Here is a 27449-nt window from a genome sequence, read left to right as displayed (position 1 = left end):
TGCCCACTGTCCTGGGCCATATCCTACCCTGGTGCTGCTCAAAAGCTTCCATCCCAGCCTGTAATGCCCAGTGCCCGTGGGATGGGTGTTGCTGTTTGGCAGGGCTGTAAGAGGTGAGGGTGAAGCCAATGATAATCCTCAATGCATCTCAGCTCTGGGTCTTGCCTTGGGCCAGCCATGGGGTTGTGGTCACCAGTTAGGGCTCCTGGTGGAAGTCAGGTTCATAACCCCTCCATACTTTTTTCAGCAAGGATGTTGGTCCTCTGGAGAGCTCCTGAGATGCGTTGCATAGCCAGGCGAGCAACCCCTGCTATTTGGTGCCATCCCAGGAATGCCTTTTTGGCAGGCTGAGCTTATCCTGGTTGGTATGAAAACCTCCTTTCTGCTCCAGCTGGAGCACAGCGATAGTGGGGGCCAGGGAATGGGTACATCCACGTGTCCTGCTGCCTGGTGGTGGGCTGCTCTTCAGACAGTTTGTTTGCCTCCTGTAGCGTGGCTAATTGCTGCGCACCATGGCTATTGTGGGACTGATTGTTTGCAAATCGTTGTGAGTTGGAGGGAACTGTGTGAAGATGTGTAATTAGGATTCAGGATATGGAGTTGTTCTCTGCTTCAAAGAGCCGAGATTCATTTTGCCCTATTGAAGCTGTCAGTTCTATTTCACTGTCCTAAAAAAACCCCAAAGCTTCAACTTTATTTTTGATACCATCTGGATTGTTTGATTTGCTCTTTTCTCCCAATTAACTGCCTGAGAGCTTTTACCTCTTGCAGCTATTTACTCTCCTTGCAAAACTGCATCAGCTGGGAAGCAACCTGTACTGTTAAAAAGCACTTCCCAGCTTTCTCCTTCTGAGTGAAGTATTGTTTTTCTCATAGTGCTGCTTTTGCTTCCTGGGCTTGTTTTAATTTCAGCCCCTAGCTTTCTGATGGAGGAGCAGAGATAGCAAGCAGCAGTGAGCACCTGAGGATGAATGCTGGAGAGGGACTTTTTACAAGGGCTTGTAGTGACAGGACAAGGGGGAATGGCTTTGAACTGACAGAGGGGAGATTAGGTTAGATATCAGGAAGAAGTTCTTCACTATGAGCGTGGTGAGGCACCGGCACAGGTTGCCCAGAGAAGCTGTGGCTGCCCCATCCCTGGCAGTGTTCAAGGCCAGGTTGGATGGGGCTTGGAGCAACCTGGTCTAATGGAGGGTGTCTCTGCCCATGGAAGTGGAACTGGATGAGCTTTGGAAGTCCCTTCCAACCCGAACCATTCTGTGATTCTATGAATTCAGGGGCATGCTTTAAGCTTCATGGCTTTGCACTGAAGCAAGAGCCTGACAGGATACTGGCCTGTGGCTGTAATCATAAATCCCTCAATTTGGTGGTTTTGTCTTACAAAAATAACCTAGTCTGAAAAAAAAAAAAAGTTAGGAGTATTTAAAACAGACCCTTGGCACGATAGGGATGAGCACAGCCACCAACTGCTCCCCTGCAGGGCCTTGTAGAGCAGGAGTCACTACAGTCCCTAGGGACTGCACCGTGCCCCACTTCCCTGACTTGGAAGTGCTGGGTGCCTGTAGCTGAGAGCAGCCTCTGCTTTGGAGCAGCCGAGCATCTTGGTGCGCTGGTTTGGATCTAGGTACTGTGGTGGTCCTCTGCCTGTTTTCCCAGAAGGTCTCTATTGGCAGATACTCTCAAGGCAGGCTTTGTTGCACATCTGTCCAGCTGTGCTGCTCTGAGGTGCAGTGGAAGCCTCAAGTCTTTTCGTTACTCCAAGTAGACCAAGGAGAAGTGGAAGGACAGTTTCCTGCTTCAGACTTCTGCAGTAGTCAGTTTGCTTGTACAGCGGCTAAAGCTGTTCCCCAGGGTGCAGGAGACACAGGTGGGACTCTGTCTTCTGTGTGACCCCTTTGGTTTTGGGAGAGGGGATGTAAGCACTTGGTTTAGGAGGTTCGGGGCTGTGGCACATGGGTGGGAAGAGATGCCTCCAGGTGCACATCTCTTCCGCTGCTCCCCGGGTTTTAACCATGTCATCAGAATTTCTTACTGTCTAATTGTAGATACCACAATCACTGGTTGTGATATCTGACTCAAAACCAAGTTAAACTATAAGGGTAACATTTAACAATAATAATTAAAAAAATTAATAGCAGCTTTGTCTTTTTGCCTTTTTGTTCTCTTTTTTTCAGGGTTTATTAAATAATTGGTCCTGAACTCTTAAGTGATCAGTCCAAGTCCCTCTGCCTTACAGCATGGCTTAACTGCTGAAGTGACCAACCCATTTATGGGAAGGCATTTGAGTAGTTCTGAGAAATTTCCCTTTAAGGTCTTTAAAATATGATAGAGGTAAGCAGAAATCATTTTGCTCTATATAGAGGGTGTCTTAGTTCATATGCTGTTGAGGCAGGCATAATTGTTAGTGCTTTTGACCGTTTCTTGAGTGTTGTCCTAGAAGGTGGAAATATCAGATAGTTTTTGAGTTCCAGTTTTTAGTTAGAGTTCAGCTTTAATCACCCTCTGGCCAGTGTCTCAGAAAAATTCTGTGTGGTTAAGTGAGACTGATGCAGGAAAGGAGCCTGCATTCTTTAGTTTGAAAGATAAGGTACGTTTAGGAGAAATTGGTGTTAGATTAACTTACTGTAAACATGTTCCTTTTGCTAGATTAGTTATGAACATGACACAGGATAACTTGTAATGGGGCCTTTTATCTTTCTGTGAGGGTATAAGGAGCCGTGTCTCTAAAGGTGAGGAGTGGTGCATTTGTGATAGCTCATTTGAGAACCCAATCCTTATGAAATATCCTTGACTTATTTTCGTTTTGTGTGAAGAAAAGCTGGACAAGTTCATTGTGCATGATGTGCGTTGCATCCCATTTGGTCACAGGCTGACCTCTGTAAAGAGGAGACGCTCCCAACCTGTTGTCAGATTTTGAAATGGTTCCTTGCTAACTTTTATGCTTCAGTTTATTTGCGTTATTGTATCCGTAATAAGCATGTACATTTGATAAAAATGGATTTGCAATTAGAAGTGCAGCAGTCTGTTTTACTTGGAGGTATTCCAGTTTCCAGTGTTGAAGCAATACAGTGTGCACAAAACTAGGTGTTTTCAATGAAATAAAAACTACCAAGTACAGTGTGGGATTTGTGGTGAGTTTTCCAGGTTTGTTTTATAGACTTAACTCTGAAAAAGTACAGGGAGATGTTCCCTCTACCTGAAATGCAGCTTACAGCTAACGTGATCTGATTTACTGCGGAGAGGCATTCTGTGTGTCTGTTGCCACTTCTTCTGTCCTCTCCTCCGTATTTGTCAGAAGTACGCATTACACCTGACACTGGAATATGAATTTTACCCCGGGAGTATTCTTTCTGCATGAAGAAACTTGGACCTTTTGAGGACCCTGCCATGTTCCACCAAGGGTCTTTAGCAGGAGGCTTTGCAAACCTACTTCTGCAGCTTTCCTCAGTGCAGTTACTGTACAGTTAACTGCTTTCCTGAAATACTTCTGCACCTTGGGAGGTCAGAAAGCGGATGAGAAGCTGGTGGAGTGGCTTGTTAAAGGGAAAGAGGCACTTAGGTTTAAGTGCTTCCCAAAAATCTTGACCCATATATAGTAAAAAGAAAAACAATGGGAATTCTGGGAGGGAAACCAGTGTAGCAGCTCTTCTCTTTCCCCCGCCTCTGCTTCTGTTTCCTTTCAATTTTTGACTGTCCTGTAGTATAAATGGTTTCAGTGTTGCCTGTGATATGGAAGAAGTCTGTTCTAGCCTACTGAAAGCATGCTAATGGATCAACGTGTGAGCCAGGGACCCTTTATGTAATTTATATGTACCTGAGAGTCAGAGACCCTTTTCTTTTACAAACAGACCCTATTTTATAAGAGCCCCTTCCATGGAACAAGGTCTTACTATTAGGAAGGTGCTTGCTCACAAGCTAGGTGTGTTTCAAAGTGTGTTTCAAAATCAGTGTACTGTGTAAAGTGTCTTGTTTGTTTGTTCAGGCACTTAAGTTGTCTGTTTCTCCATGCTTCAGTGAGAAGCCTAACACAAGCGTTGTGATTCAAAAGTTACTCCAAAGGAGCCAAAGGAGGCAACTCACACTGGAAAAATTCTGCCTCTAGTTTGAGTAATTTTCATGCTACTACATTTTCAACTAAATCATTGTGTTAGGCCTGGGTGTATTTATTAGTGATTAATCCTTTTCATGCTCCTGCAAATGCACTCTTAGTAATTCCCCTTTTCCTCCCCTTCTGCCTCTGTCAGTCTGTCCTTTATGTTTCGGCACTTAAGCATCAACTTCATGTGCAGCTGAACCTCTGCAGAAGGGCAGGGGCTAGATCACAGGCACGGGCTCCTGCCAGCCAAGGTTACTGCTCTGTGTTTGGCAGGAGAAATCCAAGACGATGATCCGGGGGACTGCTGCACAGCCTGCAGTGATGGCTGGTGTCCTTGTTGGGGGGGTAGGATGAGACCCAGACATGGAGACAGGACTCACGCTTGGTGCTTGCTTGACTTCAGTAGTACTTGCTTTTAAGTTCCCCTGCTCTCCTTATGTGCCTTCTGGAGCAGCCCCACTGCAAACCCTCCTGGCAGAGGTGGGACAGGACAGGATGGGACACCCTGTCAACCACAGCATTGGCTTAGGTGTGATTTAGGTGTGGGGTTGCTGTGCCCTTGTGAAGCCCTCATAGGGGGACCAGGCCACTTGGGCTTTACTCTGGCAGGGATCCCAGTGACCTTGCTCTTTCTTTCTTCTCTTTGATTCTTAGTTCCGGCTCCTCTTTGTCATCCTTAGTTAATATGTAGCTATGGGTAGTTTAAATAAGGGAGGTGATTTTTGTTGTTGTTTGCAAGGAGGAAACTTTTTAATAGTTGGTAAGCAAAATAGAAATTGTAAGCAGAAGTAACCAGTGAGAAGAGGAATTAGCTTTTCTGGTCAGTTATTCAGGAACAGAAAAAGGAATTAATTTTGCACAGGCTAAGAAATATAACTAAAATGGTGCATCTACTTTAATGAGTTTTTTGGTTTTTGTTCATGATTTGTGGGGAGACAAAAGAGTATTTCACAAATCATTGAGCTTTCTCTTGGGATTTTGGTAGCACTTACTGTTAGTTGACTTTTTTACCATGACTTTAGTGAAATGAAAACAAAATCTTTTTCCTAGATTTACCATCGGGGGAAAACATGCCCAGCACGTCACAAGTTTCTTCTTCTTTTGATTTCTTGTAATGTCTCAAGTATTTTGAAATTTGGAAGTTAAACCCTGTTTTCATTCTCTGCATCATTTGGTGGTATCTTATGGGCTTTAATCCAGCTGTTTTGAAGCCCATATGCTGAAGTTGGTGCTCTGTTTTCTGTGAACACGGATAATTTGCTACCTTTTGTACTTGGATGAAGTTTTTTTGTCTTTTTCTTGCAGTTACAGGTAGTGTTTAGTGTTTTCTGATACCGTATGTATTACTGGTCTCCAAATTCAGGTCTCTGTTTTAAATAGATGTGTATAATATCTGCATGTATTTATAGCTGAGAAGCAAACTGTTGCTGAACACGTACAGTTTTAAAACATGTTGTGTCCAACTTCTGCTTGGCTTTGAAAGCATGATCAACAGTGTGTGTGAATGCAAGGAGGAAGTACTTGGTGTAAATTTCTTTGTACTTGGAAGGTTTTTGATGCAGTTCCATGTGAGCTTCTTGCTCTTCCTGGACTAGAAAATGGTTATACTGGTGCTTTGTTGTGCCATATTCAAATTAATTAGTGGTGGTTTGTTGTCCAAATGAGAAGGCATTTCAGATGAGGACTTTGTAGGTCTTTGTAGGTGGTTGTTCCCATTAATCACTTAGGTGATGAACTGGAGAATGCAATTATAAAAACTGCAAGGATGGTGAAACTTTCCGAGGCTGAGACTGGTTCCTGTTGCTTTGGGTTAATGGTGAAGGAGCAAAAATACAACAGGTTGGAGAAATTAACATGTGCAAAGGGAAAATGTAGTATTGCAGAAAGCTTCCTAGATACTCTAGTGACATACACAAATGTAGACTTATTCCCTGCTGTCTGCCATCCCTCTCTGCAGGATGTACAATATAAGGGAACTAAATATAAAGCTGCTTGAACTGCTATTCATAGGTGTTGTAAACCAATTTGGAGTTACTTTAGTATGCTAGCTTGCAAATCATGGCATTAGGATAACTTTTTCATGCATAGCTTGGTTCTGCCTGCTGGCAGGGGGGACTGTGGGGACGAAGGTAGGAAAAAACTGCAGCTGGCCTCCAGACTGGAATGTCTTTTTTGGGGGCAGCAATTGCTCCAACTCTCCAAAATGAGTTTGCCTGTATTTATCAGAAGTGCCAATTTACAGTGGGTACCGCTGAAAGCTTTCTTGGATACCGTGGTGTGTATGCGAAGAACAGGAGGAGATTTTCCACTCTTCTTATGGCTAAAACTTCACTAGAAGTGAGCATCATGTCCTCAACATAAAAAGGACATGGAACTGCAGGAACAAGTCCAGAGGAGGGCCACGAGGATGATCAGGGGACTGGAGCACCTCCCGTATGAAGATAGGCTGAGAAAGTTGGGGCTGTTCAGCCTGGAGAAGAGAAGGCTGTGTGGAGACCTGTAGGGATCCCTGGGATCCCTATAGGGATGCTGGGGAGGGACTCTTCGTCAGGGACTGTAGTGACAGGACAAGGGGTCACGAGTTAAAACTTAAACAGGGGAAGTTTAGATTGGATATAAGGAGGAAATTCTTTCCTGTTAGGGTGGTGAGGCACTGGAATCGATTACCCAGGGAGGTTGTGAGTGCTCCATCCCTGTCAGTGTTCAAGGCCAGGTTGGATGAAGCCTTGTGTGGGATGGTTTAGTGTGAGGTGTCCCTGCCCATGGCAGGGGCGTTGGAACTAGATGATCTTGAGGTCCTTTCCAACCCTGTTCTATGATTCTATGATTCTATGATCATGTCCAGTTTGGAGTGTCATGCTTAGGGATGAGCTGGAGAGATTCCAATTTAAGCTCTAGAACAATAAGCTGTTTGAAAAACATGATCCATACGGAAGAGATGAGGTGATTTGGGTTTCTTTAGAAAAAGAGAAAGGGTTTAAAGAGTGGGCAACCATGCTGATACTTTTTCAGTATGTCAAGCATCAACATCAGAAATGCCTGTGGTTAATTGCGCTCTTCCAGGGAGTAGGATTAATTCCCAGCAAGAAAGTTTAAGATTGTGGTGGCTGACTTGTTTGTTTGGGGTAGCTTTTCTTCTGTAAGAATACTTAATGAAAATAGTGGAAGAGGCTTGCTGGGGAAGTTGTTGCATCTTGGTTGTGGGAGGTTTTGAAGAACAGGTTAGACAAACACCACTTATGGCATAGGTGTTACGTATCCAGCTTCAGAGCAGAGCTGGAATGGTAACTTCTTAAGGTGCCCTCAGGTCTTTCCACTTCAGTTCTGTGGTTATATACATATATATGAGGCAAAACCGGAAACACAAAGATTTCCATGTGCTTTTGATCTTCTAATTTGGTTTGCCTTTCACATTTTGAGCATCTGTAAATCACAGCACAAAATGGAGAGGAATCGTTATCATTGTGTTCTATATTTCAATTTTACAGCTTCTGACATGAAAAGACTTGCTGGCAGCCGAAGTTGGTGCTAATTCTCTTCCCTCCTTCTTCTTCTTTGCAGGTCGCCTGGTTGGTGCCCTGGACGCCGTGTTAGACTCTAACGCACGTGTCGCTCCGTTTCGAATTTTACTCCAAGTTCCAGGCTCACAGGTTTACTCTGCCATTGCATGTGGTGAGTTATTGAACGGATCAGAAGTTTACTGGGCCATAGCTATTGGTGAGTCACAGACGGAAAACCCCAAACTGATTCTGAGCATGGTCAGTGTCTGCATGTCCAAGAAGCTCAAGGTAACCCCAGCTAGTAGTGTGTGTGTGGAAAGCTATTGCCTACAGCTTGGTTTACTACCAAATTAATCTCTGGTTAAAATTCCAGGTAGGAATTATGAAAAAGTGTTAACTAGGAGCATTACATTTCTATGGAAAGCTTGTTTAGCTGAGGGTGTTATGTACTCATTTTCTCTCTTTTGCAAAGTAGTGTGGGTCTGTTCATAAGCGTATCTTTTCCTACATCAGTAATAGTTCCTTACAGCAAGAAACTACTTATTCTAGGCTTTCACTTGCTTACCGTGAAATGTCTTCCTGCAGTTGGTATAATGGAATATGATTGGAACATTTGGAAGATGCTACATGGTTTAGGAGATAAAGTTGTCAGGGGAGAATGTCTAATTGCCTGGTCTGTTGTGCACTAATCCCTTTTGCAGTGTTTCTGCAACCTCTGAAGGTCGAGCTCATCTTCAGGAGAGTGATAACGATGTGAATTGCAGCAACCTTTCCACTGCACAGTAAAGACCATCTGAGTGCTCTTGTTCCATTAAACTGTTCTTCCTTGGCCAGTCTGCAGGGCTGTTCTTATCCCTTCTTTTCCAGCCTATAAAATCCTAGCACTAAAATTTACAGCAGGTTTTCCTTTGGGAATGGTTCAAAGCTGCACCAGGGGAGGTTTAGACTAGAATTTAGGAATCATTTCTTTACCAAGACGATAGTCAGACACTGGAACAGGATTCCTAGAGAGGCAGTCGATGTCTCAAACCTCTCAGTGTTTAAAGGCATTTGGACAATGCCCTTAACAACATGCTTTTAACATTTGGTCAGGCCTGCAGTGGTCAGGCAGTTGGACTAGATGGCCATTGTACATCCCTTCTAACTGAAAATGTTCTACCCTACCCTTTCTTACATATATCAAGCCATGAAATAGTTAGCTAATGTATGTGTTGACGTGTTGCTGATAGTGTTTGATATGGAAGTCCTTTAAATGGAAGGGGCAATCTATGAATTTGCCCCGTTCCTCTGTCCGTTCTCATTCAGCATTTATTCCTTAGTTCAGCAGAGATCCCTCTGCATGTTCCCCATTAATACTGGGAATACTGTGCCAGATGTGTGTGAAGAAGCTTGCGTAAAGTCTGTTTGTGCTATTTTTGTTGTGGCTAGGTTTTCTTTGTTTTGCAATTGCTCTGTGCAGTTGCATCTACCCGTACCTCGTCCTCTTTATATTTAAACAATGCCATCTCATGGAGGAATTTCTGAGCTTTGTCCTTACAATCATCAGAGGCTTACAGTCCTCTATAAAGTCAGGTGGCTTTCACTGGGAAAGTAACCCCGTGTTGCTGTCATGGGCTTTTTGGTTGTTTGAATATATGTAAATTCCTTTCTGGGGCTGATCCTTGCCCCGTCCTGCCTCTTACTGTCCGTAGGGGTTATTTTTTATAGGAAAGGAACTATAAATCAAAAACCTGCCTGGTTGGAATGGTTCAGGATTTTTGTTGACATAAACTTATCAGATTTAATGTTTTCTAAAATTCTCTTTGGCTTTTCTGAATGGATGCACAGCCCTGAGAAAATGAGATTTATATCAACAGAATGGAAAGCAGAAGGCTCTGTTCTGTATGCTGCATGGGTAGGACGTACATGGTTGCCATTGCTGCACAGAAATGAAGAACCATGGCAGCAGAAGTTGTTTCTGGCTGGTGCTGGCAATAGGAATTGGGGGAACAGCATCCCCTGACCTTTTCTTGGAAAGCTGGAAGGATTTTCCCTGTGCAGAAGTGGCCATCACTGCTTGCCCAGCTCTGCCCTGTCTGAGCAAGGTGCTTTGCTCAAACAGGATGTTAGGAGTTTTGTTACTGGATTTGGGAGAAGCAGTGAGTCAAATTAAGGTCCCTGCTGTATAATACAACAAGGACAAGGAGCAGCTCTGGGAGCTGCTGCCACTCTCCTGGTGTAACTTCATTAGGGACAGCCATCATGTCATTAGGCAGTTAATTAAAATGGCATGTTGTAATTATATGTTGGCAGTTCTCTGTTCCGGGAGCTGTAGGCTTAAATGATAATATATGTGTAAGGGTCAGATCAGTGTTACAGACTTCTGCAAATCCCTAAGGGGTGCTAGGAAGCCTGGTCCCTGCCCAGCACGGCTGTTCTGGCAGAGATGTTTCAATCCAGATGGTTAATCATGTTATACCAGTACAGGAGAAAAAAAGAGGGTAACCTCAGCCTCAGTGTAGTCACAGTTTTCCTTTCAGAAGGCTTGTGGACAAAACAGAAACCCAAGTCCCAGTCAAGTGAAGCAGCTTTTGGGAGAGGGAGAGCAAAGGGGTTGGCAAGGAGTGGGTTTAAAGAAGAGATTAAGAGGAGTGAGGCTGTGGTTAGACTGCATATACGTTTGGCACAGGCACATGAAGAAGACGGGTAAAAGGTGGAATAAAATGCTGTGCAGAGCATTGGCACAGGAAGAGGAATAAGGAGCCCCTGTGGGAGAAGGCCACTGCCAGATCCCAGGCTCAGAGCAGTATGAACAGTGTGGATGCTGCTGTGAAAAGCTTCTTTCCCATGGCCTGTTTCACAAGAGGCAGCCCACCAGCACTCCCATACGATTGGTATCTTTTAGGTTGCTCAGAAAGAAAAATTCAATTCAGTATTTGCTTTTTGCAGCCATTTTAGTATAAAATCACTGTATTTCTGGTGTTGTTAGCCATTGATACAGTCTGTGTACTTTACCTAAAGAGCATCAAAGTGTCTTTTCTTTCATGATTTTTTTTTTTGTTTGACCTTGATTAATAATATTTATGAAGTTCCATCACAAGACCTTCCTGTCAAGGAAGTTAAAGCTTGGAAAGTTTCCCTGCCAGTTGGCATTCTGCATGGAAAACAGAGCAGGGGAAAGTGGAAAATCCTTGGCTAAATATATAATTTTTTTGTTGTGAGGCAGCATGTTGCATCTCTAAAAGGTTTTATTTGTACACACAGATAAAATCTTGAGAAAATGGGTCTTCTATTTGAGATTCACTTTATCATTATATCCATCTGTGATTTGTGTGTCTCTCGTTTCTTCCACTAGCAGGGCACTAGGAAAAGCAACTTCTGTGGCCTTTACTTTTTCACCTATAATGTTTAATCTCCAGTAAGATCTGGAGGGCCCAGATCATCCCGTATGTTGCCTGTCTTGATCTGACTCTTTTGTCATTGTATTGTGCAGTGACAGTTCAGTTTCAAGCAGAAAGAGCCAAAGCAAATAGGTGGTGACTCAAATATTATTTCTGGAGTTAGTGTGAACACATTGCATTTAAAACAACAACAGCGAAACCCTCAAATATATCCTCAGAGAAGGAAGCCTTAAAGAGGTGAAAATCTCTGTTTGTCCAAGATTTTGTGTTCACTGTATTTCTTCCCCAGACTGCTCTTGAGACCCTGTAGGTGTTGCTGAACCAAACTCTTTGATGTTTAGGTACTTTAGAGAGCTTTTCAAATAGGATGCAGATTATGCCCATGTATATTCCTCTCAAAGGGTGTGCATGTATGCGTGTGTGTGGTGTGTGTATGCATGTGCACAGTGAGGGAGGGAGAGAGGAAGATCAGGAGCTTTTGGGAACAGGATGTAAATCAAAGGTTTCCAGTGGTTGCTTAAGGAACACGGTGTCAGAATAAGCTGCACTCTGTCAGCTCAGGATGAAGTTTTGCTGTTTTTTCTGCTTCGACTTTTAATGCAGCATTTGCTGGCTGGGAGTGTTTGAGAAGATAAAACTAAAAGCACTAAGGCTAATTCTGTAAAACAATGAGGTTTTTGTTTTTCTCTAACTATACGGCTGTGAATGAGACCTTTTTGACCTGTTTGCTACCAAGAATTTTGAGGTTGAAAGTTCAGTTTCTCATAATGAATTTATGAAATAGTGTGTCTCATTACTTTCTTTTCTTCCTTTCAATTTTATTTCATAGGATGAATTCCAGTAAAGTACTTCTTGCTTTTCTAGGTGCCACTGCAGAGGAGATAAATCAGCACTGGGAATGGCTGGAACAAAACTTGCTCCATACTTTGTCTGTGTTTGACAATAAGGAAGATATTGTTAGTTTTGTGAAAGGGAAGGTGAAGGTAAGGAAACTGTCTTACTTTCACCCTTCCCTGCATGATTACAGGTTTATTAGAAATAATGTCATGAAACTGTTGTCATTCGTATCTGGTTTTGTCCTTCTAAACCTCCTGTTGTGGTTTAAACACACAGTCCCCGCAGCACGGGGACAGGGGACAAGGCCCTATTCAGTATCACCTGTGTCATACAGATCTGGCATGAAAGCTGATGGTGGCTTTGCAGGATATGGGAGTCACGGCAGGGCACTGCAGTGAGGGTTATGGCTGGACACAGGCTTGCAGAAATGAGCGTCCTTTTGAAAGCTTAAAGAATGTTAAAAGTAAAGGAATTCAGTGACCAATGACCACATTTAAAATAACAATGGCATGTGCAATAGAACTCAGAAAGCCTGGTGTGCTGAGGAGCTCCAAGAGGAGCTCAGTGATGGCTGGCTGGGGTCCAGATTTGCTGGTGGCCACTGTACCTCTGGTCCTGCTGCAGGCTTTTCCTTACTAAGAGTTTTAATGAGGTGCTCTTCCCCAATACTCCCTTTGTATTGGTCTGGGAAATCTGTAGGAATAATAACGCTTTTTGTGAATTTCAACCTTGCTGCTGTGATCTCAGAGGGCTCTGAAGTGGGGGAAGAAGGGGACGGAGAGGCAAAACATCACCGTGCAAATCTTAGTGTTTATGCAGCACTTTGTCTAAGGGCACTGAAAGGCTCAAATACAATTAATCTCTCTTGGTAATGCTGTGGCTGTTACCCAGCACAGCACATACTTAAAATTCTTCAGGTTTCATTAGTTATTGTTAAATCCAGGTTTTGGACCCCCTGTCTCTGCTGTGGACTTTTGGCCTAGTAGGACTGCTTGGTAATTGCAAATTATACCAGGTGCTGTAACATGCAGCTAAGTCTGAATGATACTGAACTCCCTTGCTGTAATACCACTCTTCACATTCTGATCACTTAATTAGATTTATGTAAATATTCTTGAAACCATGTTTTTAATGGTTTCAGGCATGTTACAAGTTGCTGACAGATGTCGCTGCATTGCCTCTTCACAGGAGAATAGTGCTGGTCGGTGTGCACAGTTGTTACAGTACCTTTGTTCTGTATACACCAAATGACAGCAATCATAAGCCACAGTGAAATTGTAAATAGATGTTTCTGCCAGTCATTGAAAAAGTTATAGCAAAAAAAAAGGGCCCTAGAAATTATGATTTGGAAGCATTCAGAATGAATGAATTCAGTATGAGAGATGCAAACACCTCAGAAATTTCTCCATTTGTGACAATTGCAAATCAACTTGAGTTTCCTTGTAAGAGGGAGTTGTGTTACCAATTTGAATAGGTAAGCTTGTAGCAGCTTGCTGGAGTGTGAATGCCATAGCTTTATCCTGATACATTATCTCATTATGGACTCAGGCGCTGATTGCAGAGGAAACCAGCAGCAAGCTTGCGGAACAGGAGGAAGACCCCGAGAAGTTCCGAGAAGCCCTGGTGAAGTTTGAATCCAGATTTAATTTCCCTGAAGCAGAGAAGTTGATCACCTATTATTCCTGTTGCTGTTGGAAAGGAAAAGTTCCTCGGCAAGGCTGGCTTTATTTGAGCATCAATCACCTCTGCTTTTATTCCTTCTTCCTGGGCAAAGAATGTAAGTGTGAATGCGTAAGAAGACTGATGATAGGGAGAGGTATAACTATCACTATATTACAAGGCAAGAGTAGCTAGGATTTTTATGAAAAGCCTTTTTCACCTCTGAAGTTTAGTTTCTGAAGGGTTTTTTGTTGTTCAGCTGAAAGATCCTATGTAATTTAGTATTCATTTCAGCCTTTATGTTTTAGTATGAATCCAGTAATAAAAACGAGGCATGCAGATACAGCTGCTATCTGCTTCTTTTTCTTGCCATGGTGAAGCAGCCATAAAACATAACATATCTCTACAGATTCTGAAATAGAGACTTTTAGTGCCAGAAATGGTGAGTGAGGACGGGTCCCTCTCATAGGCAAGGAAGCAGAGTTGTTGCTGCCGGGCAGCATGGGAAGGGCTGCTGGGGCCAGCTGCCTGCCTGAAAATAGCCCAGGAAACATAACAAGGCTGTGTCCTGGAGAGCCAGGTGAAAATGCAGGGTTTTTAAGGGAAAACAACAGCAATTTAGGGATTCCTTTGTGCTTCTGAATAGCAGTGCAGGAAGGTCACAGGGAGTGTGTCCTGGGGTTTTTAGACCTTCAGACTGTTCAGCGAGCTGTAAGACTTTGATCAAGGTGTTCCTCTACAGAGGAAGGCTCAATGAAACGCCTGTCAGAATAGATATCAGATGGTAAAAATTAATGTAGCTATTTAAACTCTGTAGCATTTCTTTGTTTAGTAAGATTGTGCATGAACTGCACGTTTTAAGCCCTGTTTATCCTGCTAGAACTTCAGCAAGAACAGTCATATAAACCTGTATTGCTATAAATACAGCAGGAACTTCGCCATTTACTGTCCGGATTTAATATTGGGATGGCTAGTCAAATAAAACTGTAGAGTCAAAAGTAAAGTACATTAGTATAAAGATACGAAAGATAGTAATTGGCAGTTTCTAAGACTTAAAGCATACAAAGGCATGCTTAGAGCTAGAGGTCCTGTTTCCCGTGGTGTTATTTCAGGCCAATTATTTTGTCGTATCTGCAAAAGGTGGCAGAGTTAGATTTAAAATGTTTGTTATTTGTTATAAAAACAGAAGTTGAGTTTTGCTGGGAAGACTGGAATAGAGTCTCTTGAAACAGACAAGACATCAGAGTTCTTGTTTAATCTCCTTTTTTTCTGGCTAGTATTAGATAATATCCTTTCTCAATAATTTCTTCTTGCAGACTTTCTCCAATTAAATCTGATATATCCAGTCTGCCGAAGCACACAAAGCAAAACCAATACTTAATAATGATAGATAACGGGAGAAGGAGGAGGGAGAGAGAGAAACCCTTTATATTGCTCCAAAAATACCATTAATGCAATGCCACAGGTTGTTAAATGATAGTGGAAGTACAACATCAAGCTGTATTATTTAGAAAGAAATCACTTCTCATTTTTTTAATACTAATTCATTATGAAAAGACACAAACCCCACAAACAACGACATGTTGGCAAATTTCATTTTGGCTGTGGAAAATGCACCGCTCATTCTCCGTGGCAGCCTGTTGCATTGCCTTTGTGTTCCCGTGCATTTGCGTGGAAATCTGAAATAAAAACCTGGGTTTTTTTTGGTTTTGTTAAACAAATTTCCATAGCTCAGTGGGAGGCATTATGTGCTGACATGCTTTCCATTTCTTCGATTCTGATAAAGAAAATTGCTGCCGTTTCAAAGCTAGTGTTTTGTCACATTTATAAAATACTTGTATTACATCGAATAATCCAGATTTACCATAGTTCCGGTTGTTACTATTTGGGAAGCTGATGCTGATTATACGTAGAACAAGTGATTCATTGTCTCTTCTTTTGTCAGGTAGCGATCAGAAATTAAATCTGGTTAAATCTGCTCTTGAAAATATTGCTAAGAGATCGCATTTATTGCATTCTTCAGTACATCATAGGAAAGAAAAAACAATCTATGGGTTGCAGTAAAAATATTTCTTAAATGCATTTTAACTCTGTAAAAATCCCCCCCAGATTTTAGACTGCAGTCTGTTTATAGGCAAAGCATTTAGTCTTATGTTCCTGGCAAGTTTGTCCCCTTCCCCTTGTTTTATTTGATGTTGAGATGACCTGGAATGCAGTATTGGAACCTGTTTTCAGCTTCTCATAAAATTAACTTCTGGCTTATGGGAGCATAAACTCCATGGAACATTTTTTCCCGGACGAGTCCCCTTTTATCTCAGCCTCGAAGTATTTGCAGGATTTCAGAGGCTGAAAACACTGGGTTTCTTGAAAGGGCGTGCCAAGGTTTCTTCATATTTATTAATTAAACTTGTGTTTTTCTAAGACTTTGAAGACTCTGTACCTTTCATCAGTTGTTTGGGCCCCTTACAGTCCGCTGTGCTGTTTCTGTAACCAACACTGTAGAGCCTATGTGATGCCGACCTGCTTGAACAATAGTGCTATTGCTATGGCGCTGCTTAATCTTTCTTCCCTTGGCTGTTCTGCTACGGATGATTTTATGACCATTCGCAACAGTTTGTGCATGTTGACGCAGCTGTGCTTTGTTTAAGGAAGAAAAAATGTAATCTGCAAATAATCTTGACAGCTGTGGTTCGTGCAGTACAGAAAACTTGCTGAGGGTAGCTCCGCAGGTAATTAATGATCATGGATAAGTGTCATATATATGTGACAATGTTTGTTATTACGGCCTTTTTTATTGTTTTATTGGCATCAGGAGACCTGCTAGGGATGTTAGGGGGTGTATTCTTGATATTGTTGGCACAGAGAATCCTGGGAAGCTTCCAACAGTCACTAAGAAGAAATTTAATCTATTTTAAAGTCCTTTCAGCCTAATTTCAACCCAGAGATTCGTATGAGAGAGGCAAGCAACATCCTGCAGTGGTTATCTAAGATAAGCTGATTCTTTTTACCGTTTGTATTTATATGCCTCAGTGATGTTTAAGTATAGAGAACAGCGTCCTACACTTTTTCTTTTCTATGAACAAGTCCAACTACAGTTAATGTTTAGGACAAATTTGGCTGTGCACCTTTTCAGTAAAAAGTAACCAAAATGGGAAGATCCCAAAACCTGTGCGGCTTTTTTTTGAGCACCCTGTTTATGGTAGTAACTAAACTCTATAAAAATGTCCATGTGTAAAAGCTTCCTTGGAAGTTGTTAGCTTTATTGTAAAATGAAAGTTGAAGTACCATGCCTGTAATTTGTTTTCCACCTGCCTACAGTTTTATTTCTGGATTACAGAGCCTTTCCCTGTTACCTTCATGTTCTTGAAACAAACTGTTTCTTCTGGTAGCAATGAGGCAGGCTGCAGAAGTGACTTGTAAACGAGTTAGAGCACAGTGTATGGCAGGTATTCTGCAAAGGCAGAACTCCCCAGTCCAGCACTTTGTATGAAAAGAAGTAAAATTTTGAGGGAGAGGTTCTGTAAAAGGCAGTCTTTTGGAGTGGGAGAGAATGGATGTAGAGTAGTAACAGGCATTTCAGCTTCTGCTTGTACTTTGTCTGCAAAAATGGGTCTCTCTCCTCTTCCGAAATGTTTGCATTTCATTCCTAATTTGCCAATTTCCCAAATCTGAAAAATGTAAGCAGAGTTTCCAACCCACTTTTGCCTTTTTTCTCTGATGTCAGTGAAACTTATCATTCCTTGGGTTGAGGTCCAGAAGCTGGAAAGAACCTCCAACGTCTTCATGACTGACACGGTCCGCGTCACCACCCCAAATAAAGAGCGCGACTTCTCCACGTTCCTCAATATCACTGAGGCTTTCAGGATCATGGAGCAGCTGGCAGATGTGACACTCCGAAGGCTGCTGGATAATGAGATCTTTGAACTGGATCCAGGCCTACAGGATCCTACTCAAATCACCAAGAGGTAAAGAGCTAAATTGTGTGAGCAGAGGTTCATCGGTGGGCTCTGTGGTTTGCTGTGTTAGCTGGGTAACATTTCAAAGCCTTACTTTGCTGCGTGCAAAAGAGATTTTGTAATGTATTATGTTGTATCCAATAGGTGCATTTGAACTTGTGTACAGGTTTTATAGTCTTCCCTTAAACATCACTGTGGTTTTTTGTTTGCTTGTTTGTTTTAAAAGTACTGTTCCCCACAGAAGGGTAAATTGCAGCAAGGGATATTTTCCATCTTCCATGGAGAGCAACATTATTTTGTTTATCATTTTGGCAATATGTAGGCTTTCCTAGTGCCATCAATTCTGCAGAATTATTGCTTTTGATTGTATCTGAAACATGGAATTTCCCACTAGTGTGATTGCTATAGCTGACTTAGCAAGCAGTTTTTGGACTTAAAAACCCTGCAGGCAGTTGCAACAGATTGATATGCGATTGTCAGCTCTACCATTTGCATCTCCAAAATGCATCTCTGCATTCCTCTCCCACTGCAGAAAAGCATTGGGCTTTCAGGGAGAAGATTGATAACTATTTGTCTGCTAGAAGCACAACACCAACTGTGTTTTATTTACTGTTGTGGGAAAGGGGAAGGGAAACTGCCCAGAGGAATTTTGGGTGGGCAGGATGCAGTAGCCCAAACTGGAATTTGCCTGGGGCATCAGGGGTGAGGTGCTGGGTTAAAATACTTCTTTTCTGAACTGGGTGTGAAAGGAGCTCTTATCCCCTCCTGAATCATACCCTTGCCTGCTCTTCCTTCCTCCCCCACTGGCAGATGCATGAAGGGAATCACCCAGGTGTTGCTTCTTGGCTAAAACATGTGGTATCATTTCCCCCAGATCCAGAGGCGTGTGCAGTAGCCATTTTGTTGTTTCCAAGGGGCATTTTTGCAGTGGTCTTGGCTATACATCTTGACTAAACACTTCTGCAAGGTTTCGTAATGGAGTTTAAAAGACTAGAATGCCCTTTCTCTGCAATTTCGTATGTACACACGATAAGGAAAATCGCTGACACTGGAATTTCATCCATGATGTTGTCAAAGAATTCATTTGAGGTGATATAGTGGTGAGCAGCCATAAGCGACTTTGCAGGGTTTTTGTTTTTTTCATAGCCAGGGTTCCTTTAAACACAGGAGCTACTGTTTTTTTTACAATGTACACGTAACTGGATGTTGCTTTTGGCCCAAGAAATGCAGGATATGTACTTTAAGTAATGAAAAGAAACTAAAATTACAGTTGCAAGGAAAAGTGCGAGCTTAGTAAGATGCTATAATGAGGAGTTTCTCAGGGAATCAACCTTTAAATACTTTGTGGCATTTTCGGAAAGGTGTATTATTGGCAAACAAGCAGCAGAAGCCATCCCACACATCTATTCAAACAGGTTTTCTCCTCACCTTCTGTCCACCTCAAAGAAGTTGGGGGTGGGCAGAGGAGAAGGAAGAATAAAAATATATTTACTGGATAGTGCCTGGGCAAGATATTCCCTAACCTGTGCTGATGTGCTGCAACTTGAGACAGCAGAAGGGGAAACATGGAAGCATGGAGGATGCCAGAATCCCATTTCCTCTGCATGAATTAGGTGGTGGTTGGATAAGTTGCTGTTTCTTGTGCCCTTTGTAACACTTCACCAACCACTTTGATGTAAAGTGATTAAGCAAGACTGCAGTTTGAATAGTGGATAAACTGGTTTTTGATGCTGACATGTTTTGGGGGGTTGAACTTTTCTCTGTGTGTGAAGTTTTTGTTGCCACTTTTTTTTCTGAAGCCATTTCAGTACTACAAGAACGACTATTTTCCTCGTGACATTTTCCCCCTAATAATTGTCTTTGTTAGTTCTTGTGCATGATTTGGAAGCAAATAGTAGTCTATCAAAATGAAAGCAGTAATCCACACATCATTAGAACCATTCCAGCTGCGTCGAATTACTGAAGCTGCTGTAGATTGCTTTTGTTTGTTAGGGTTTCTTCTGCGGGAGGCTCGTCTTTGAATAGTTATTTTTGAAACATGCGTTTTTAATACTGTCTTGATCTGCATATTCTACATCCTGAAAACCAGAAACCTTTTCTACAGTTCCTACAGTTCCTGAGGTCATCCTGTTGACCAGTGGAAGTGTGATTAGGCCAACAGTCTGTGACACAAATTGTATGGTGGCCAGAGTCAAACAAGTTTTCATGTAGCTTAATGAGAGGATAAGGCTTGGAACAACGGATTACAAAGGGATTAATGACAATTGAGTTAATTGCCATAAAAAGGAAAATAAAGCTGAAGTGTTTGATAATTACAAATACTACTTCTTGCAGGTATGTTTGTGTGCCATCCAATTTAACTGGAAACATATGGTAACTGTATTTTCTTTTTTAATAGGAAGGTCACTAAAATCTCTGCTATTGCTTTCTTGTGCTTCTTATTTCCATCTCTTTCAGGATGCAGGAATACCCATTACATTCCTCAAATGCAGTGAGGAATTTGGCCCAAGCAGGAATCAAAATTTAAAAGCTTTACTCCTGGTGTCAGAAAGGTTTCAAAAGTACGATACTTTTCTCCATGCTCTAGCCCCTTTGGTTTCTTTTCTTCATGTCTAACTGAATGGCCAGATAGGATGGCTTTGCTTCGTATGAAGGCGAAGAGGGTTTTTAACATTGATCTAAGCTGAAAAGAAACTGTTTGAAGTATCTTGAGTCATACATGTCACTTCAGTCACATTAATTCCTTCAGAGAAGGAATCTGAGAATGCTGTAAACCTTGAGCAATAAGGAGGATGTAACTAGAAAGAACTTGCTTTCATTCCTTCTGCCCAACAAAATCATTGGAAAAGACCTTTAAGGTCATTGAGTCCAACTGTTAACCCAGCACTGCCAAGTCCATCAATAAACCATGTCCCTAAGCAACACATCTAAACGTCTTTTAAAAACCTCCAGGGCAGGGTTTGGATTGTGTCTCTCATGACAGATGATTGCCTAACCTGCTTTTAAGGATTTCCAGTAATGGAAATATCAGGATCCATGCCAATACTTCACTTCAGTTGACACTGAAAAGTCTTTCTGAAGTCTAACTAGAATCTTTTGTGCTGTTTTTTGAGTCTGATACTTCTCGTCCTATCCAGTACTATTAAAGAGTTTAGCTTCTTTAGAACAACCATTTGTATATTTGGAGGTCGGTATGCATCCCCTTTATCTTTTCTTGTTTAAACTGCACTGTCCTAGTTAAGCCAGGTTTTTCTTATCAGTCCTGATTTTAGCTCTTCTGCTTGCTCTTCTCTGGACATTCAGCACTCATCCTGTGTGGCTGCAGGCATGGGGCGATGGGATACAGGACTGTTCCAGATGCATTGCCGGTGCTGACCCAGGCAGGAGCAGCATGACCATCTTTGCATGGTTGCTTTTTAAGGTTCGGCTGGATATCTAGTCTGAGTCATGCTTTGCCAAGAAAGATTGGACCAGATGATCCTGGAGGTCCCTTCCAATTTGGTATTCTTATGATTCTGTGATCTCCAGGATTGCTGTTCTGCATCTTGGTGGCCATGCATTTTTGCAGCACAGCACTGTGTTCCTCTTCCTCTTATGAGCACGAGGCTGTTGGCTCACGTTCGACTTGTGATCCTGTGTAACCTCTAGGTCTTTTCTTTTTGCTGAATGGTTGCTGGTGGAGATGATCTCCGTGCTGCATTTATGCAGCTTCTGATGTACAGATGAAAACACATGTAATGATTTGTTTGCACACCATCGCTGAAGTTTATGAATACAAATCTGAATCCGATCCTGTTCTTCTGCTCATTAGCCTCTACAAGTCTCATGATGTGTGCAAGTTTAATAACAACAATCTCTTGATCCATTGTGCAGATTGGTGATGAAGACGTTGAACAGAAGCTGGACCCCTTAAGGAGGTCCTCTTGATACAGCCTTCCAATTTACTGAGGAGCCTTTGAGGGCTGCTTTTTGGGGTACTCTTTTTCAACTGGCTTGGTACAGCAATTTTCACTTTAATCCAGTTTTATTAGTTACATTAGGAAATAACCAAGACTTTCATAAATTTTTGCTGAAACATCCATTGCATCTCCCCCATCTAGAAGTCAAGTATTCCTGTGACATAAGGGAATGATACTCAGTTTACATGTCTCTTGACAAGTCTGCGTTGGCTCTTCTCAGCTAACTTCTGGCTTGCTTACAAGGAACCTTTCTTGCCACACGAATTTGGCAGTTCTGCAATAAACAAGACATATATAACTGGATGTGTTATTTCCAAAATCTGTAACTTTCTGAGTCTGGATAGCAAGAAGAGTCTAGTAATCGGTTTCTAAAAGCAAGAGGTCAGCCAGTCTGGTAAGATTTTAGATAGGCAGCAAGTGACTCAGCACAGCTAAAATCTTGCTAGGTTGACTTCTGTTAGACCTAAAGCAGAGAAAAACGTTTGACAGCGAGGGCATCATTTTAAGTGTGCTGATACTTTTAGGCATTTTGTCAGTCTTGTGTGTTATTTCCTTTAATTTAAAACTCTTGGAAGGCAATGCAGGGGTCACGCACAGGGAGTTATCACAGTTCAGACTTGCCATTCACTTTGAAGTGCTCAAGTTGGAGGCAATCCAGGATCCTGTAACATGCAAGTTGGGAGTTGTGCTTGAAAAGAATTGCTGAGTTTTCGGAAAAGCAGGGAACAAAGCAATTACATCTTCACGCCTTTTATTCTCCTGGTGCATGTGTTACTTAAAAACCAAACCAACGTGGAGATGGATAAGTTAGGAGAGAAAATTTCGAACAGATTGAGCACAGGTGGGAAGGTTGCATTTCTGTTTGGTGCTGGAGGCATGGTGAAACTCAAAATGGAAGCTCTGGGACCTGGTGATGTGGGCCAGTCACTGCATCTTTGCTGTATCATGTTTAAACAATTGCCTGTCTTGTTTTAGGAGCTGATTTCATTTGTGGGTTTTTTGAGTTACAGGTTGTTGTTTGGTGTTGTGTTTTACCAAGCTCTAGTTTTATTTGACTGTATTTATGAAGGGAAGCAATTGCTTTAAGCACTAGAATTCACTGGCCTAACAGGAAGTATTTTCATGGTGTGCCACTTTCTAGTAAAATCTCTTGTTTGAGCCCACGGTGGAAGGTGCTGACAGCATTCCATCCCCATGCTACCATATTTTCTTTCCGGGATCTCTTGCTGCAGCTGTCCCCTGTTTCAGCACTTGTCTTTGTGCAGCCCTGGCTGTGGTGTGCTCTCTGTGGTGGCCCTATGTGATCCTGTGTTGTGAATCAGCAGGGGACAGGCAGTTCCAGGGGTGTTAGGATTGCCAGCCTTCCCCCAGCACACGGTATGGGGGTTAGGTGCAGTGCTTGGTGAATTTACTCAGTTTCACATATTGGAAATGTTATTTTCAGCTTAAAAACCTGTGGGTTCTTGTCTGAAAGGCCCTGTACTTGGAGCCTGCAGCTCCAGGTGGTGTGGCAAGATCCTGAAAACCCAGAAACTGCAGATTTTGGAGCATTAGAAACAGTCACCTCCTAAATAACAGACAATCTCTGCCTCCACAGAGGTCCCACTCTCCCATATAATGCCTCTTTTCACATAAAGGTATAGAAATTTTTGCAACCAAAAGATGCAGGGAGGGTCTTACCTTAGCACAATAGCAGCAGAACACAGCTCTACCCGGACCTGACTGCAGATGCTATCAGCAGTGTTCATCTGTGCTGTGCAGAAATGGAAAATATTTTAGTGGTGAGTTAACTAGGAGGCATATCCTGATCCAGCTTTGTCACAATAGCAGATCGCTGCGGGCACTTATCAGAGTTGCTCTCGCTGTGGAATTTTAACTCGGGAGCAACCTTTTTGTCTTCCTTCACACAGAGGGTTTTTCTTTGTTCTGCGTGAAAAACAGGAGACTATTTGTCTGTTTTGCTTGGATAATGTTTTTAAGGAAGATAATGCTTGAGAAGGAAATAGCAGCCAAACGCTGGTTGAGTGCGTTCTGCCTTTTCTGTTGGTCTCAGATACAGATCCTCCCTTCACAGGTCTCGGTTTGTTCTGGAATGTCTTCCTCCCTGCTTCACATGGCTTTAGATTTCTCTATGGATTAAACTGAAATAAGAAAAACCCCAAACCAAACAATTGATTTACTTACTGAAGCAGAGGTGTCATCTCTCACCTTATTTTTAAACAGCAGGGCTGGGGTAAGGGGGAAGTATCGGCAGAAGAGGAGGGCTTGGGGAGGAGTGGAGAGGGGATTTACAACATCAAGGTACCACTCCCTGTTGTACTTCAGCCCACGCTTAAAATTCTTTCAATGGAACAAAGTCAAGCTTTTTGTTTTTCGCTTTTTTGTTTAATTCCCCCGAGGTGAATCATGGTTGGAAAAATTTACTTGCAGTACAGAAAATGATAGAATTTAAGCCCTAATGATTCTGTAGCTGCTGTTTGTGAGCTAATAGCAATGTAATTGCATAGATCTTTAAATTACTGCAGACTTCTCCATGAAAAAGGGAGGAGAAAACAAGAATAATCCCCAAAGCCAAGTCTGTAGAAGCATACTCAGTAATGAAAGCTTAATTTGTTTAAACTTTTTCCCTCCATGTAAATGTGGATGGGTGACTGGAAGGAAGCAAAGTCCAAATTGAATGTAGCTGGTGCTGTTGTTCCCAGCTGAGTCTTTTAAGTGACCTGAAACCATTCTGCATTTTGCAACTGTTCTGAGGGCTCTAAGAGGCTGATACCTCTGCAAGTCAAGGATTTGGTGATTATAAATACCACCATCATTAACTGGTTTATTACTGATGGCACTGGAATTACGTAGCAAATGCATTACTTTCAGATGCAGGTGCAAATGCCTGGGGTGCTGTTGGTAATGCTCTTGGGAAGGGAAACAAGGAACATAAAACTCATCTCTGTTGCTCAATGTACATTCATCAGATGAAAAATTCTGTTATCTCCTGGGCATTGAAATCTGTAACTCTGAGGCTGGAAATTCATACAGCAGCCATAGAAAATGCATGGTTAAATACTAATTAAGAAGACTCCAACAAACTAGCTAATTTAAATTAGTGTCCTTTCCTTTCCTAGTCACCACAGGAGTTGCTTTTGACCTTAATGTTAAAAAAGCAAGTATCAATAATGATTCTTTTTTGTTATTTCAAAGTCAGTCTTTTGTCAGTCTGTTCACAGGGGCGGTGAAGATTGATGTGATGGTGCTTTTATTCTGTATCCCTTGCTCTTGGTGAGGCTAACAAGAAAAGCAAAGCTTGAGCTGGATCTCCTGCCTTTCGGGTCTTGTGATTCCCTCTCACTGTTTTCTCTTAAGGGATCTTGAAGCCAGAGCCCAGAATGAATTCTTTCGGGCCTTCTTCAGATTACCCAGGAAGGAGAAGCTGCATGAAGTTGTAGACTGTTCTCTCTGGACGCCGTTTAGTCGCTGTCACACAGCAGGAAGGATGTATACTTCAGACAGTTATATCTGTTTTGCCAGCAAAGAAAATGGCTGCTGCAATGTTATCATCCCACTTAGAGAGGTAGAGTTGTCTGTTTCGTTTCAGGTCCTTACCTGCCTTTTTCTGCTGCAAGCATCCACTGTCACCTGACTTACCTGCAAACTGATGAAAAAGAGTAGGATGCTTGTGTGTATCTTGCCTCTGGGATTGTTGTACAGCTTGTTCTGGGATTCATTAGGCCATGAGTTCCTAAAACTGTGGGTGATTCAACATGATCCTCAAAGTGAAGTACAGACAGTTAATGCAGAAGGACAGCACTGCAAAGCACAGTGAGCTCAGTCCAAGACTTGGACCCTCCCAGCTTTGCAAACACATCCAGCTTAATGTGATGGAGACTTCAGCTTCGGCCCATTCTGGCATTATAAAAGCATCCTTGCCTGAGATCAACACTTTGAAGTGTTGAAGCTCTCCCTTCATAGACACACTCTAGCAAACCTGTGGATACTTTGCAAACTGTGGGGCAGAGAGAAAAAGGGGATGTTCTGGACGCAATGACAAGCTGCCAAATTTATATGAAATCAGAGACTTATTTAAATGGAGGGAGAGCACATGGGAAGGTGGTGGGAGTAGAAGAGGAGAAGGAAGCTGTCAGCAAATACCTGCCTGATCTGCTATGGATACAAGGTTGTTATGATCTCTTAATTAAAGCTTTCCTTTCATCCTCAACTAATAACAGAGTAACATTCAAATGATATTCTAACTGTAGCAACTTACCTTCCACTGTTACAGAAACAGAAAACAGTAAGAGAACAGTGTTACATACTTAATTAGAAACACCAAAACAACTGTTTTCCCCAATCTTCAAAAGTGTGAAAGCAAATTTCCTCCTCCATCCCCCAGCATGTGAGCAAGTTGATGCTTTTTCAGATCTTGTTTCAATCATACTCCCTTTTTCTTATCTTTCCCCTCAGCCCGTTCTGCAGGAGTGGGCCACAAAATCATTAAAATAATAATAATAATAATAAAAAAATAAATGCTGGGATGCTCCTTTGGTGCCTGCATTGAGCTTCTAAAGAGACCACGAGCTTCAGGTGGTAGGATGTGTCTGATCAAGGAAACCTGGAGCCCTTACTAACAGTCTTCCAATACCTAAAGGGGGCCTCCGAGAAATCTGAAGAGGGACTTCTTATCAAGGCATGTAGTGACAGGACAAGGGGGAATGGCTTTAAGCTGACAGAGGACAGAGTTAGATTGGACATTATGAATTAGATCAGGCATTAGGATTCAGACATTAGACATTAGGAAATTCTTCACTATGAGGGTGCTGAGGCACTGGCACAGGTTGCCCAGAGAAGCTGTGGCTGCCCCATCCCTGGCAGTGTTCAAGGCCAGGCTGGATGGGGCTTGGAGCAACCTGGTCTAGTGGAAGGTGTCCCTGCCCATGGCAGGGGGTTGGAACCAGGTGATCTTTAAGGTCCCTTCCAACCTTAACCATTGTATGATTCTTGTAACCATGTTTAAAGCATGTGTGCATATGTGTTTGTACATTTTGGTACATGTAGAATATTTGAAGATGTGTAAGTGGAAGTGGTGCATAACGTGTTTTCTGTAATGTTTCTGGAAAAGGTAATCAGTATAGAGAAGATGGAAGACACAAGCCTTCTCCCTAATCCCATCATTGTTAGCATAAGGAGCAAGACGGCCTTTCAGTTCATTGAGCTGAAGGACAGGGATACTTTGGTGGAGAATCTGCTCCAGAGGCTAAAAGAAGTGAACTCCAGCAACCCAGTGCACTGTAACAACTTGCACAATAAGAACCAGGTACTGAACTTCTGAATTTTTTTAGGGGTATGAATTCAGTGTGTTTATCCATTGGTCTGTTGTCCTGTCAGGGGGTTGATCTTGAGCCAGTACTTGTGTGATGCCTTCTTGAAAGACCTGCCTGATGGGATGGAACGCACCCAGAGCATGGTTATGATGGACATGTTGAGGGGAGCAGTGAATACAGCATCACAGAATGGTTTGGGTTGGAAGGGACCTTTAAAGGTCATCTAGTCCACCCACCCTGCTGTGAGCAGGGATATGGTAGGGAGCAGGGTGAGGGACACCTCAGCAGTCTGGAGGAATAGGTTTGCAGAGACCTCATGAAGTTCAACAAAAGCAAAAGGAGGGGCTGAAGGATAGAGAAGAGCTATGTGGAAAAGACTGGAGGGTCCTGGTGGACAACAGCAGGTTGAGCTTTTATAAGTGAGCGGTGTGCTCATATCATGGAGGGCCAAGAGCGTTTGGGGTTGAACTAGCAGGACTGTAAGCAGCAGGTCAAGGGATATTATTGTTCCCTTTCATTCAGCACTTCTGAGGCTGATCAGCAGCACTGAGTTCAGTTTTGACTCTGCCTCTCCACACAAGAAAAGCATTGACAAATTGGATTAAGTCTAGTGGAGGTCTAAAAGATGGTCAGGGCTGGAGCACATGCTTTATGAGGAGAAGTTGATGGAGCAGGTCTTGCTACTTGCTGTCTTCTACTAGCTAATGGGGAGTTATGGAGAAGATGGAGCCAGAGACTTCTTGGAGGTGC

At 42.5% G+C, this 27449-nt stretch overlaps 1 protein-coding gene across 3 annotated transcripts in view; it reads left to right on the top strand.

The window, feature by feature from the left end:
* TBC1D8 (TBC1 domain family member 8) overlaps window positions 1-27449 on the top strand; it is a 50394-nt gene that overhangs the window by 7417 nt on the left and 15528 nt on the right. For 2 of the 3 annotated variants that reach the window (XR_010612290.1, XM_065677700.1), the window contains exons 2-7: window positions 7658-7813; window positions 11841-11959; window positions 13362-13590; window positions 17197-17437; window positions 24745-24952; window positions 26498-26692. Coding sequence is in view for 2 of the 3 variants with exons in the window: in XM_065677700.1 (XP_065533772.1) it covers window positions 7658-7813; window positions 11841-11959; window positions 13362-13590; window positions 17197-17437; window positions 24745-24952; window positions 26498-26692 (1148 nt within the window). In the remaining variant the exon portion in view is untranslated. The remainder of the gene's footprint in view (window positions 1-7657; window positions 7814-11840; window positions 11960-13361; window positions 13591-17196; window positions 17438-24744; window positions 24953-26497; window positions 26693-27449) is intronic. The other variant, XM_065677701.1, reaches the window with a different exon arrangement.

This window comes from Lathamus discolor, chromosome 4, assembly GCF_037157495.1.
Source record: "Lathamus discolor isolate bLatDis1 chromosome 4, bLatDis1.hap1, whole genome shotgun sequence".
NCBI lineage: Eukaryota > Metazoa > Chordata > Aves > Psittaciformes > Psittacidae > Lathamus > Lathamus discolor.
Note: the sequence above shows the minus strand (reverse complement) of the source record. Positions and strands in the feature narration are given on the sequence as shown.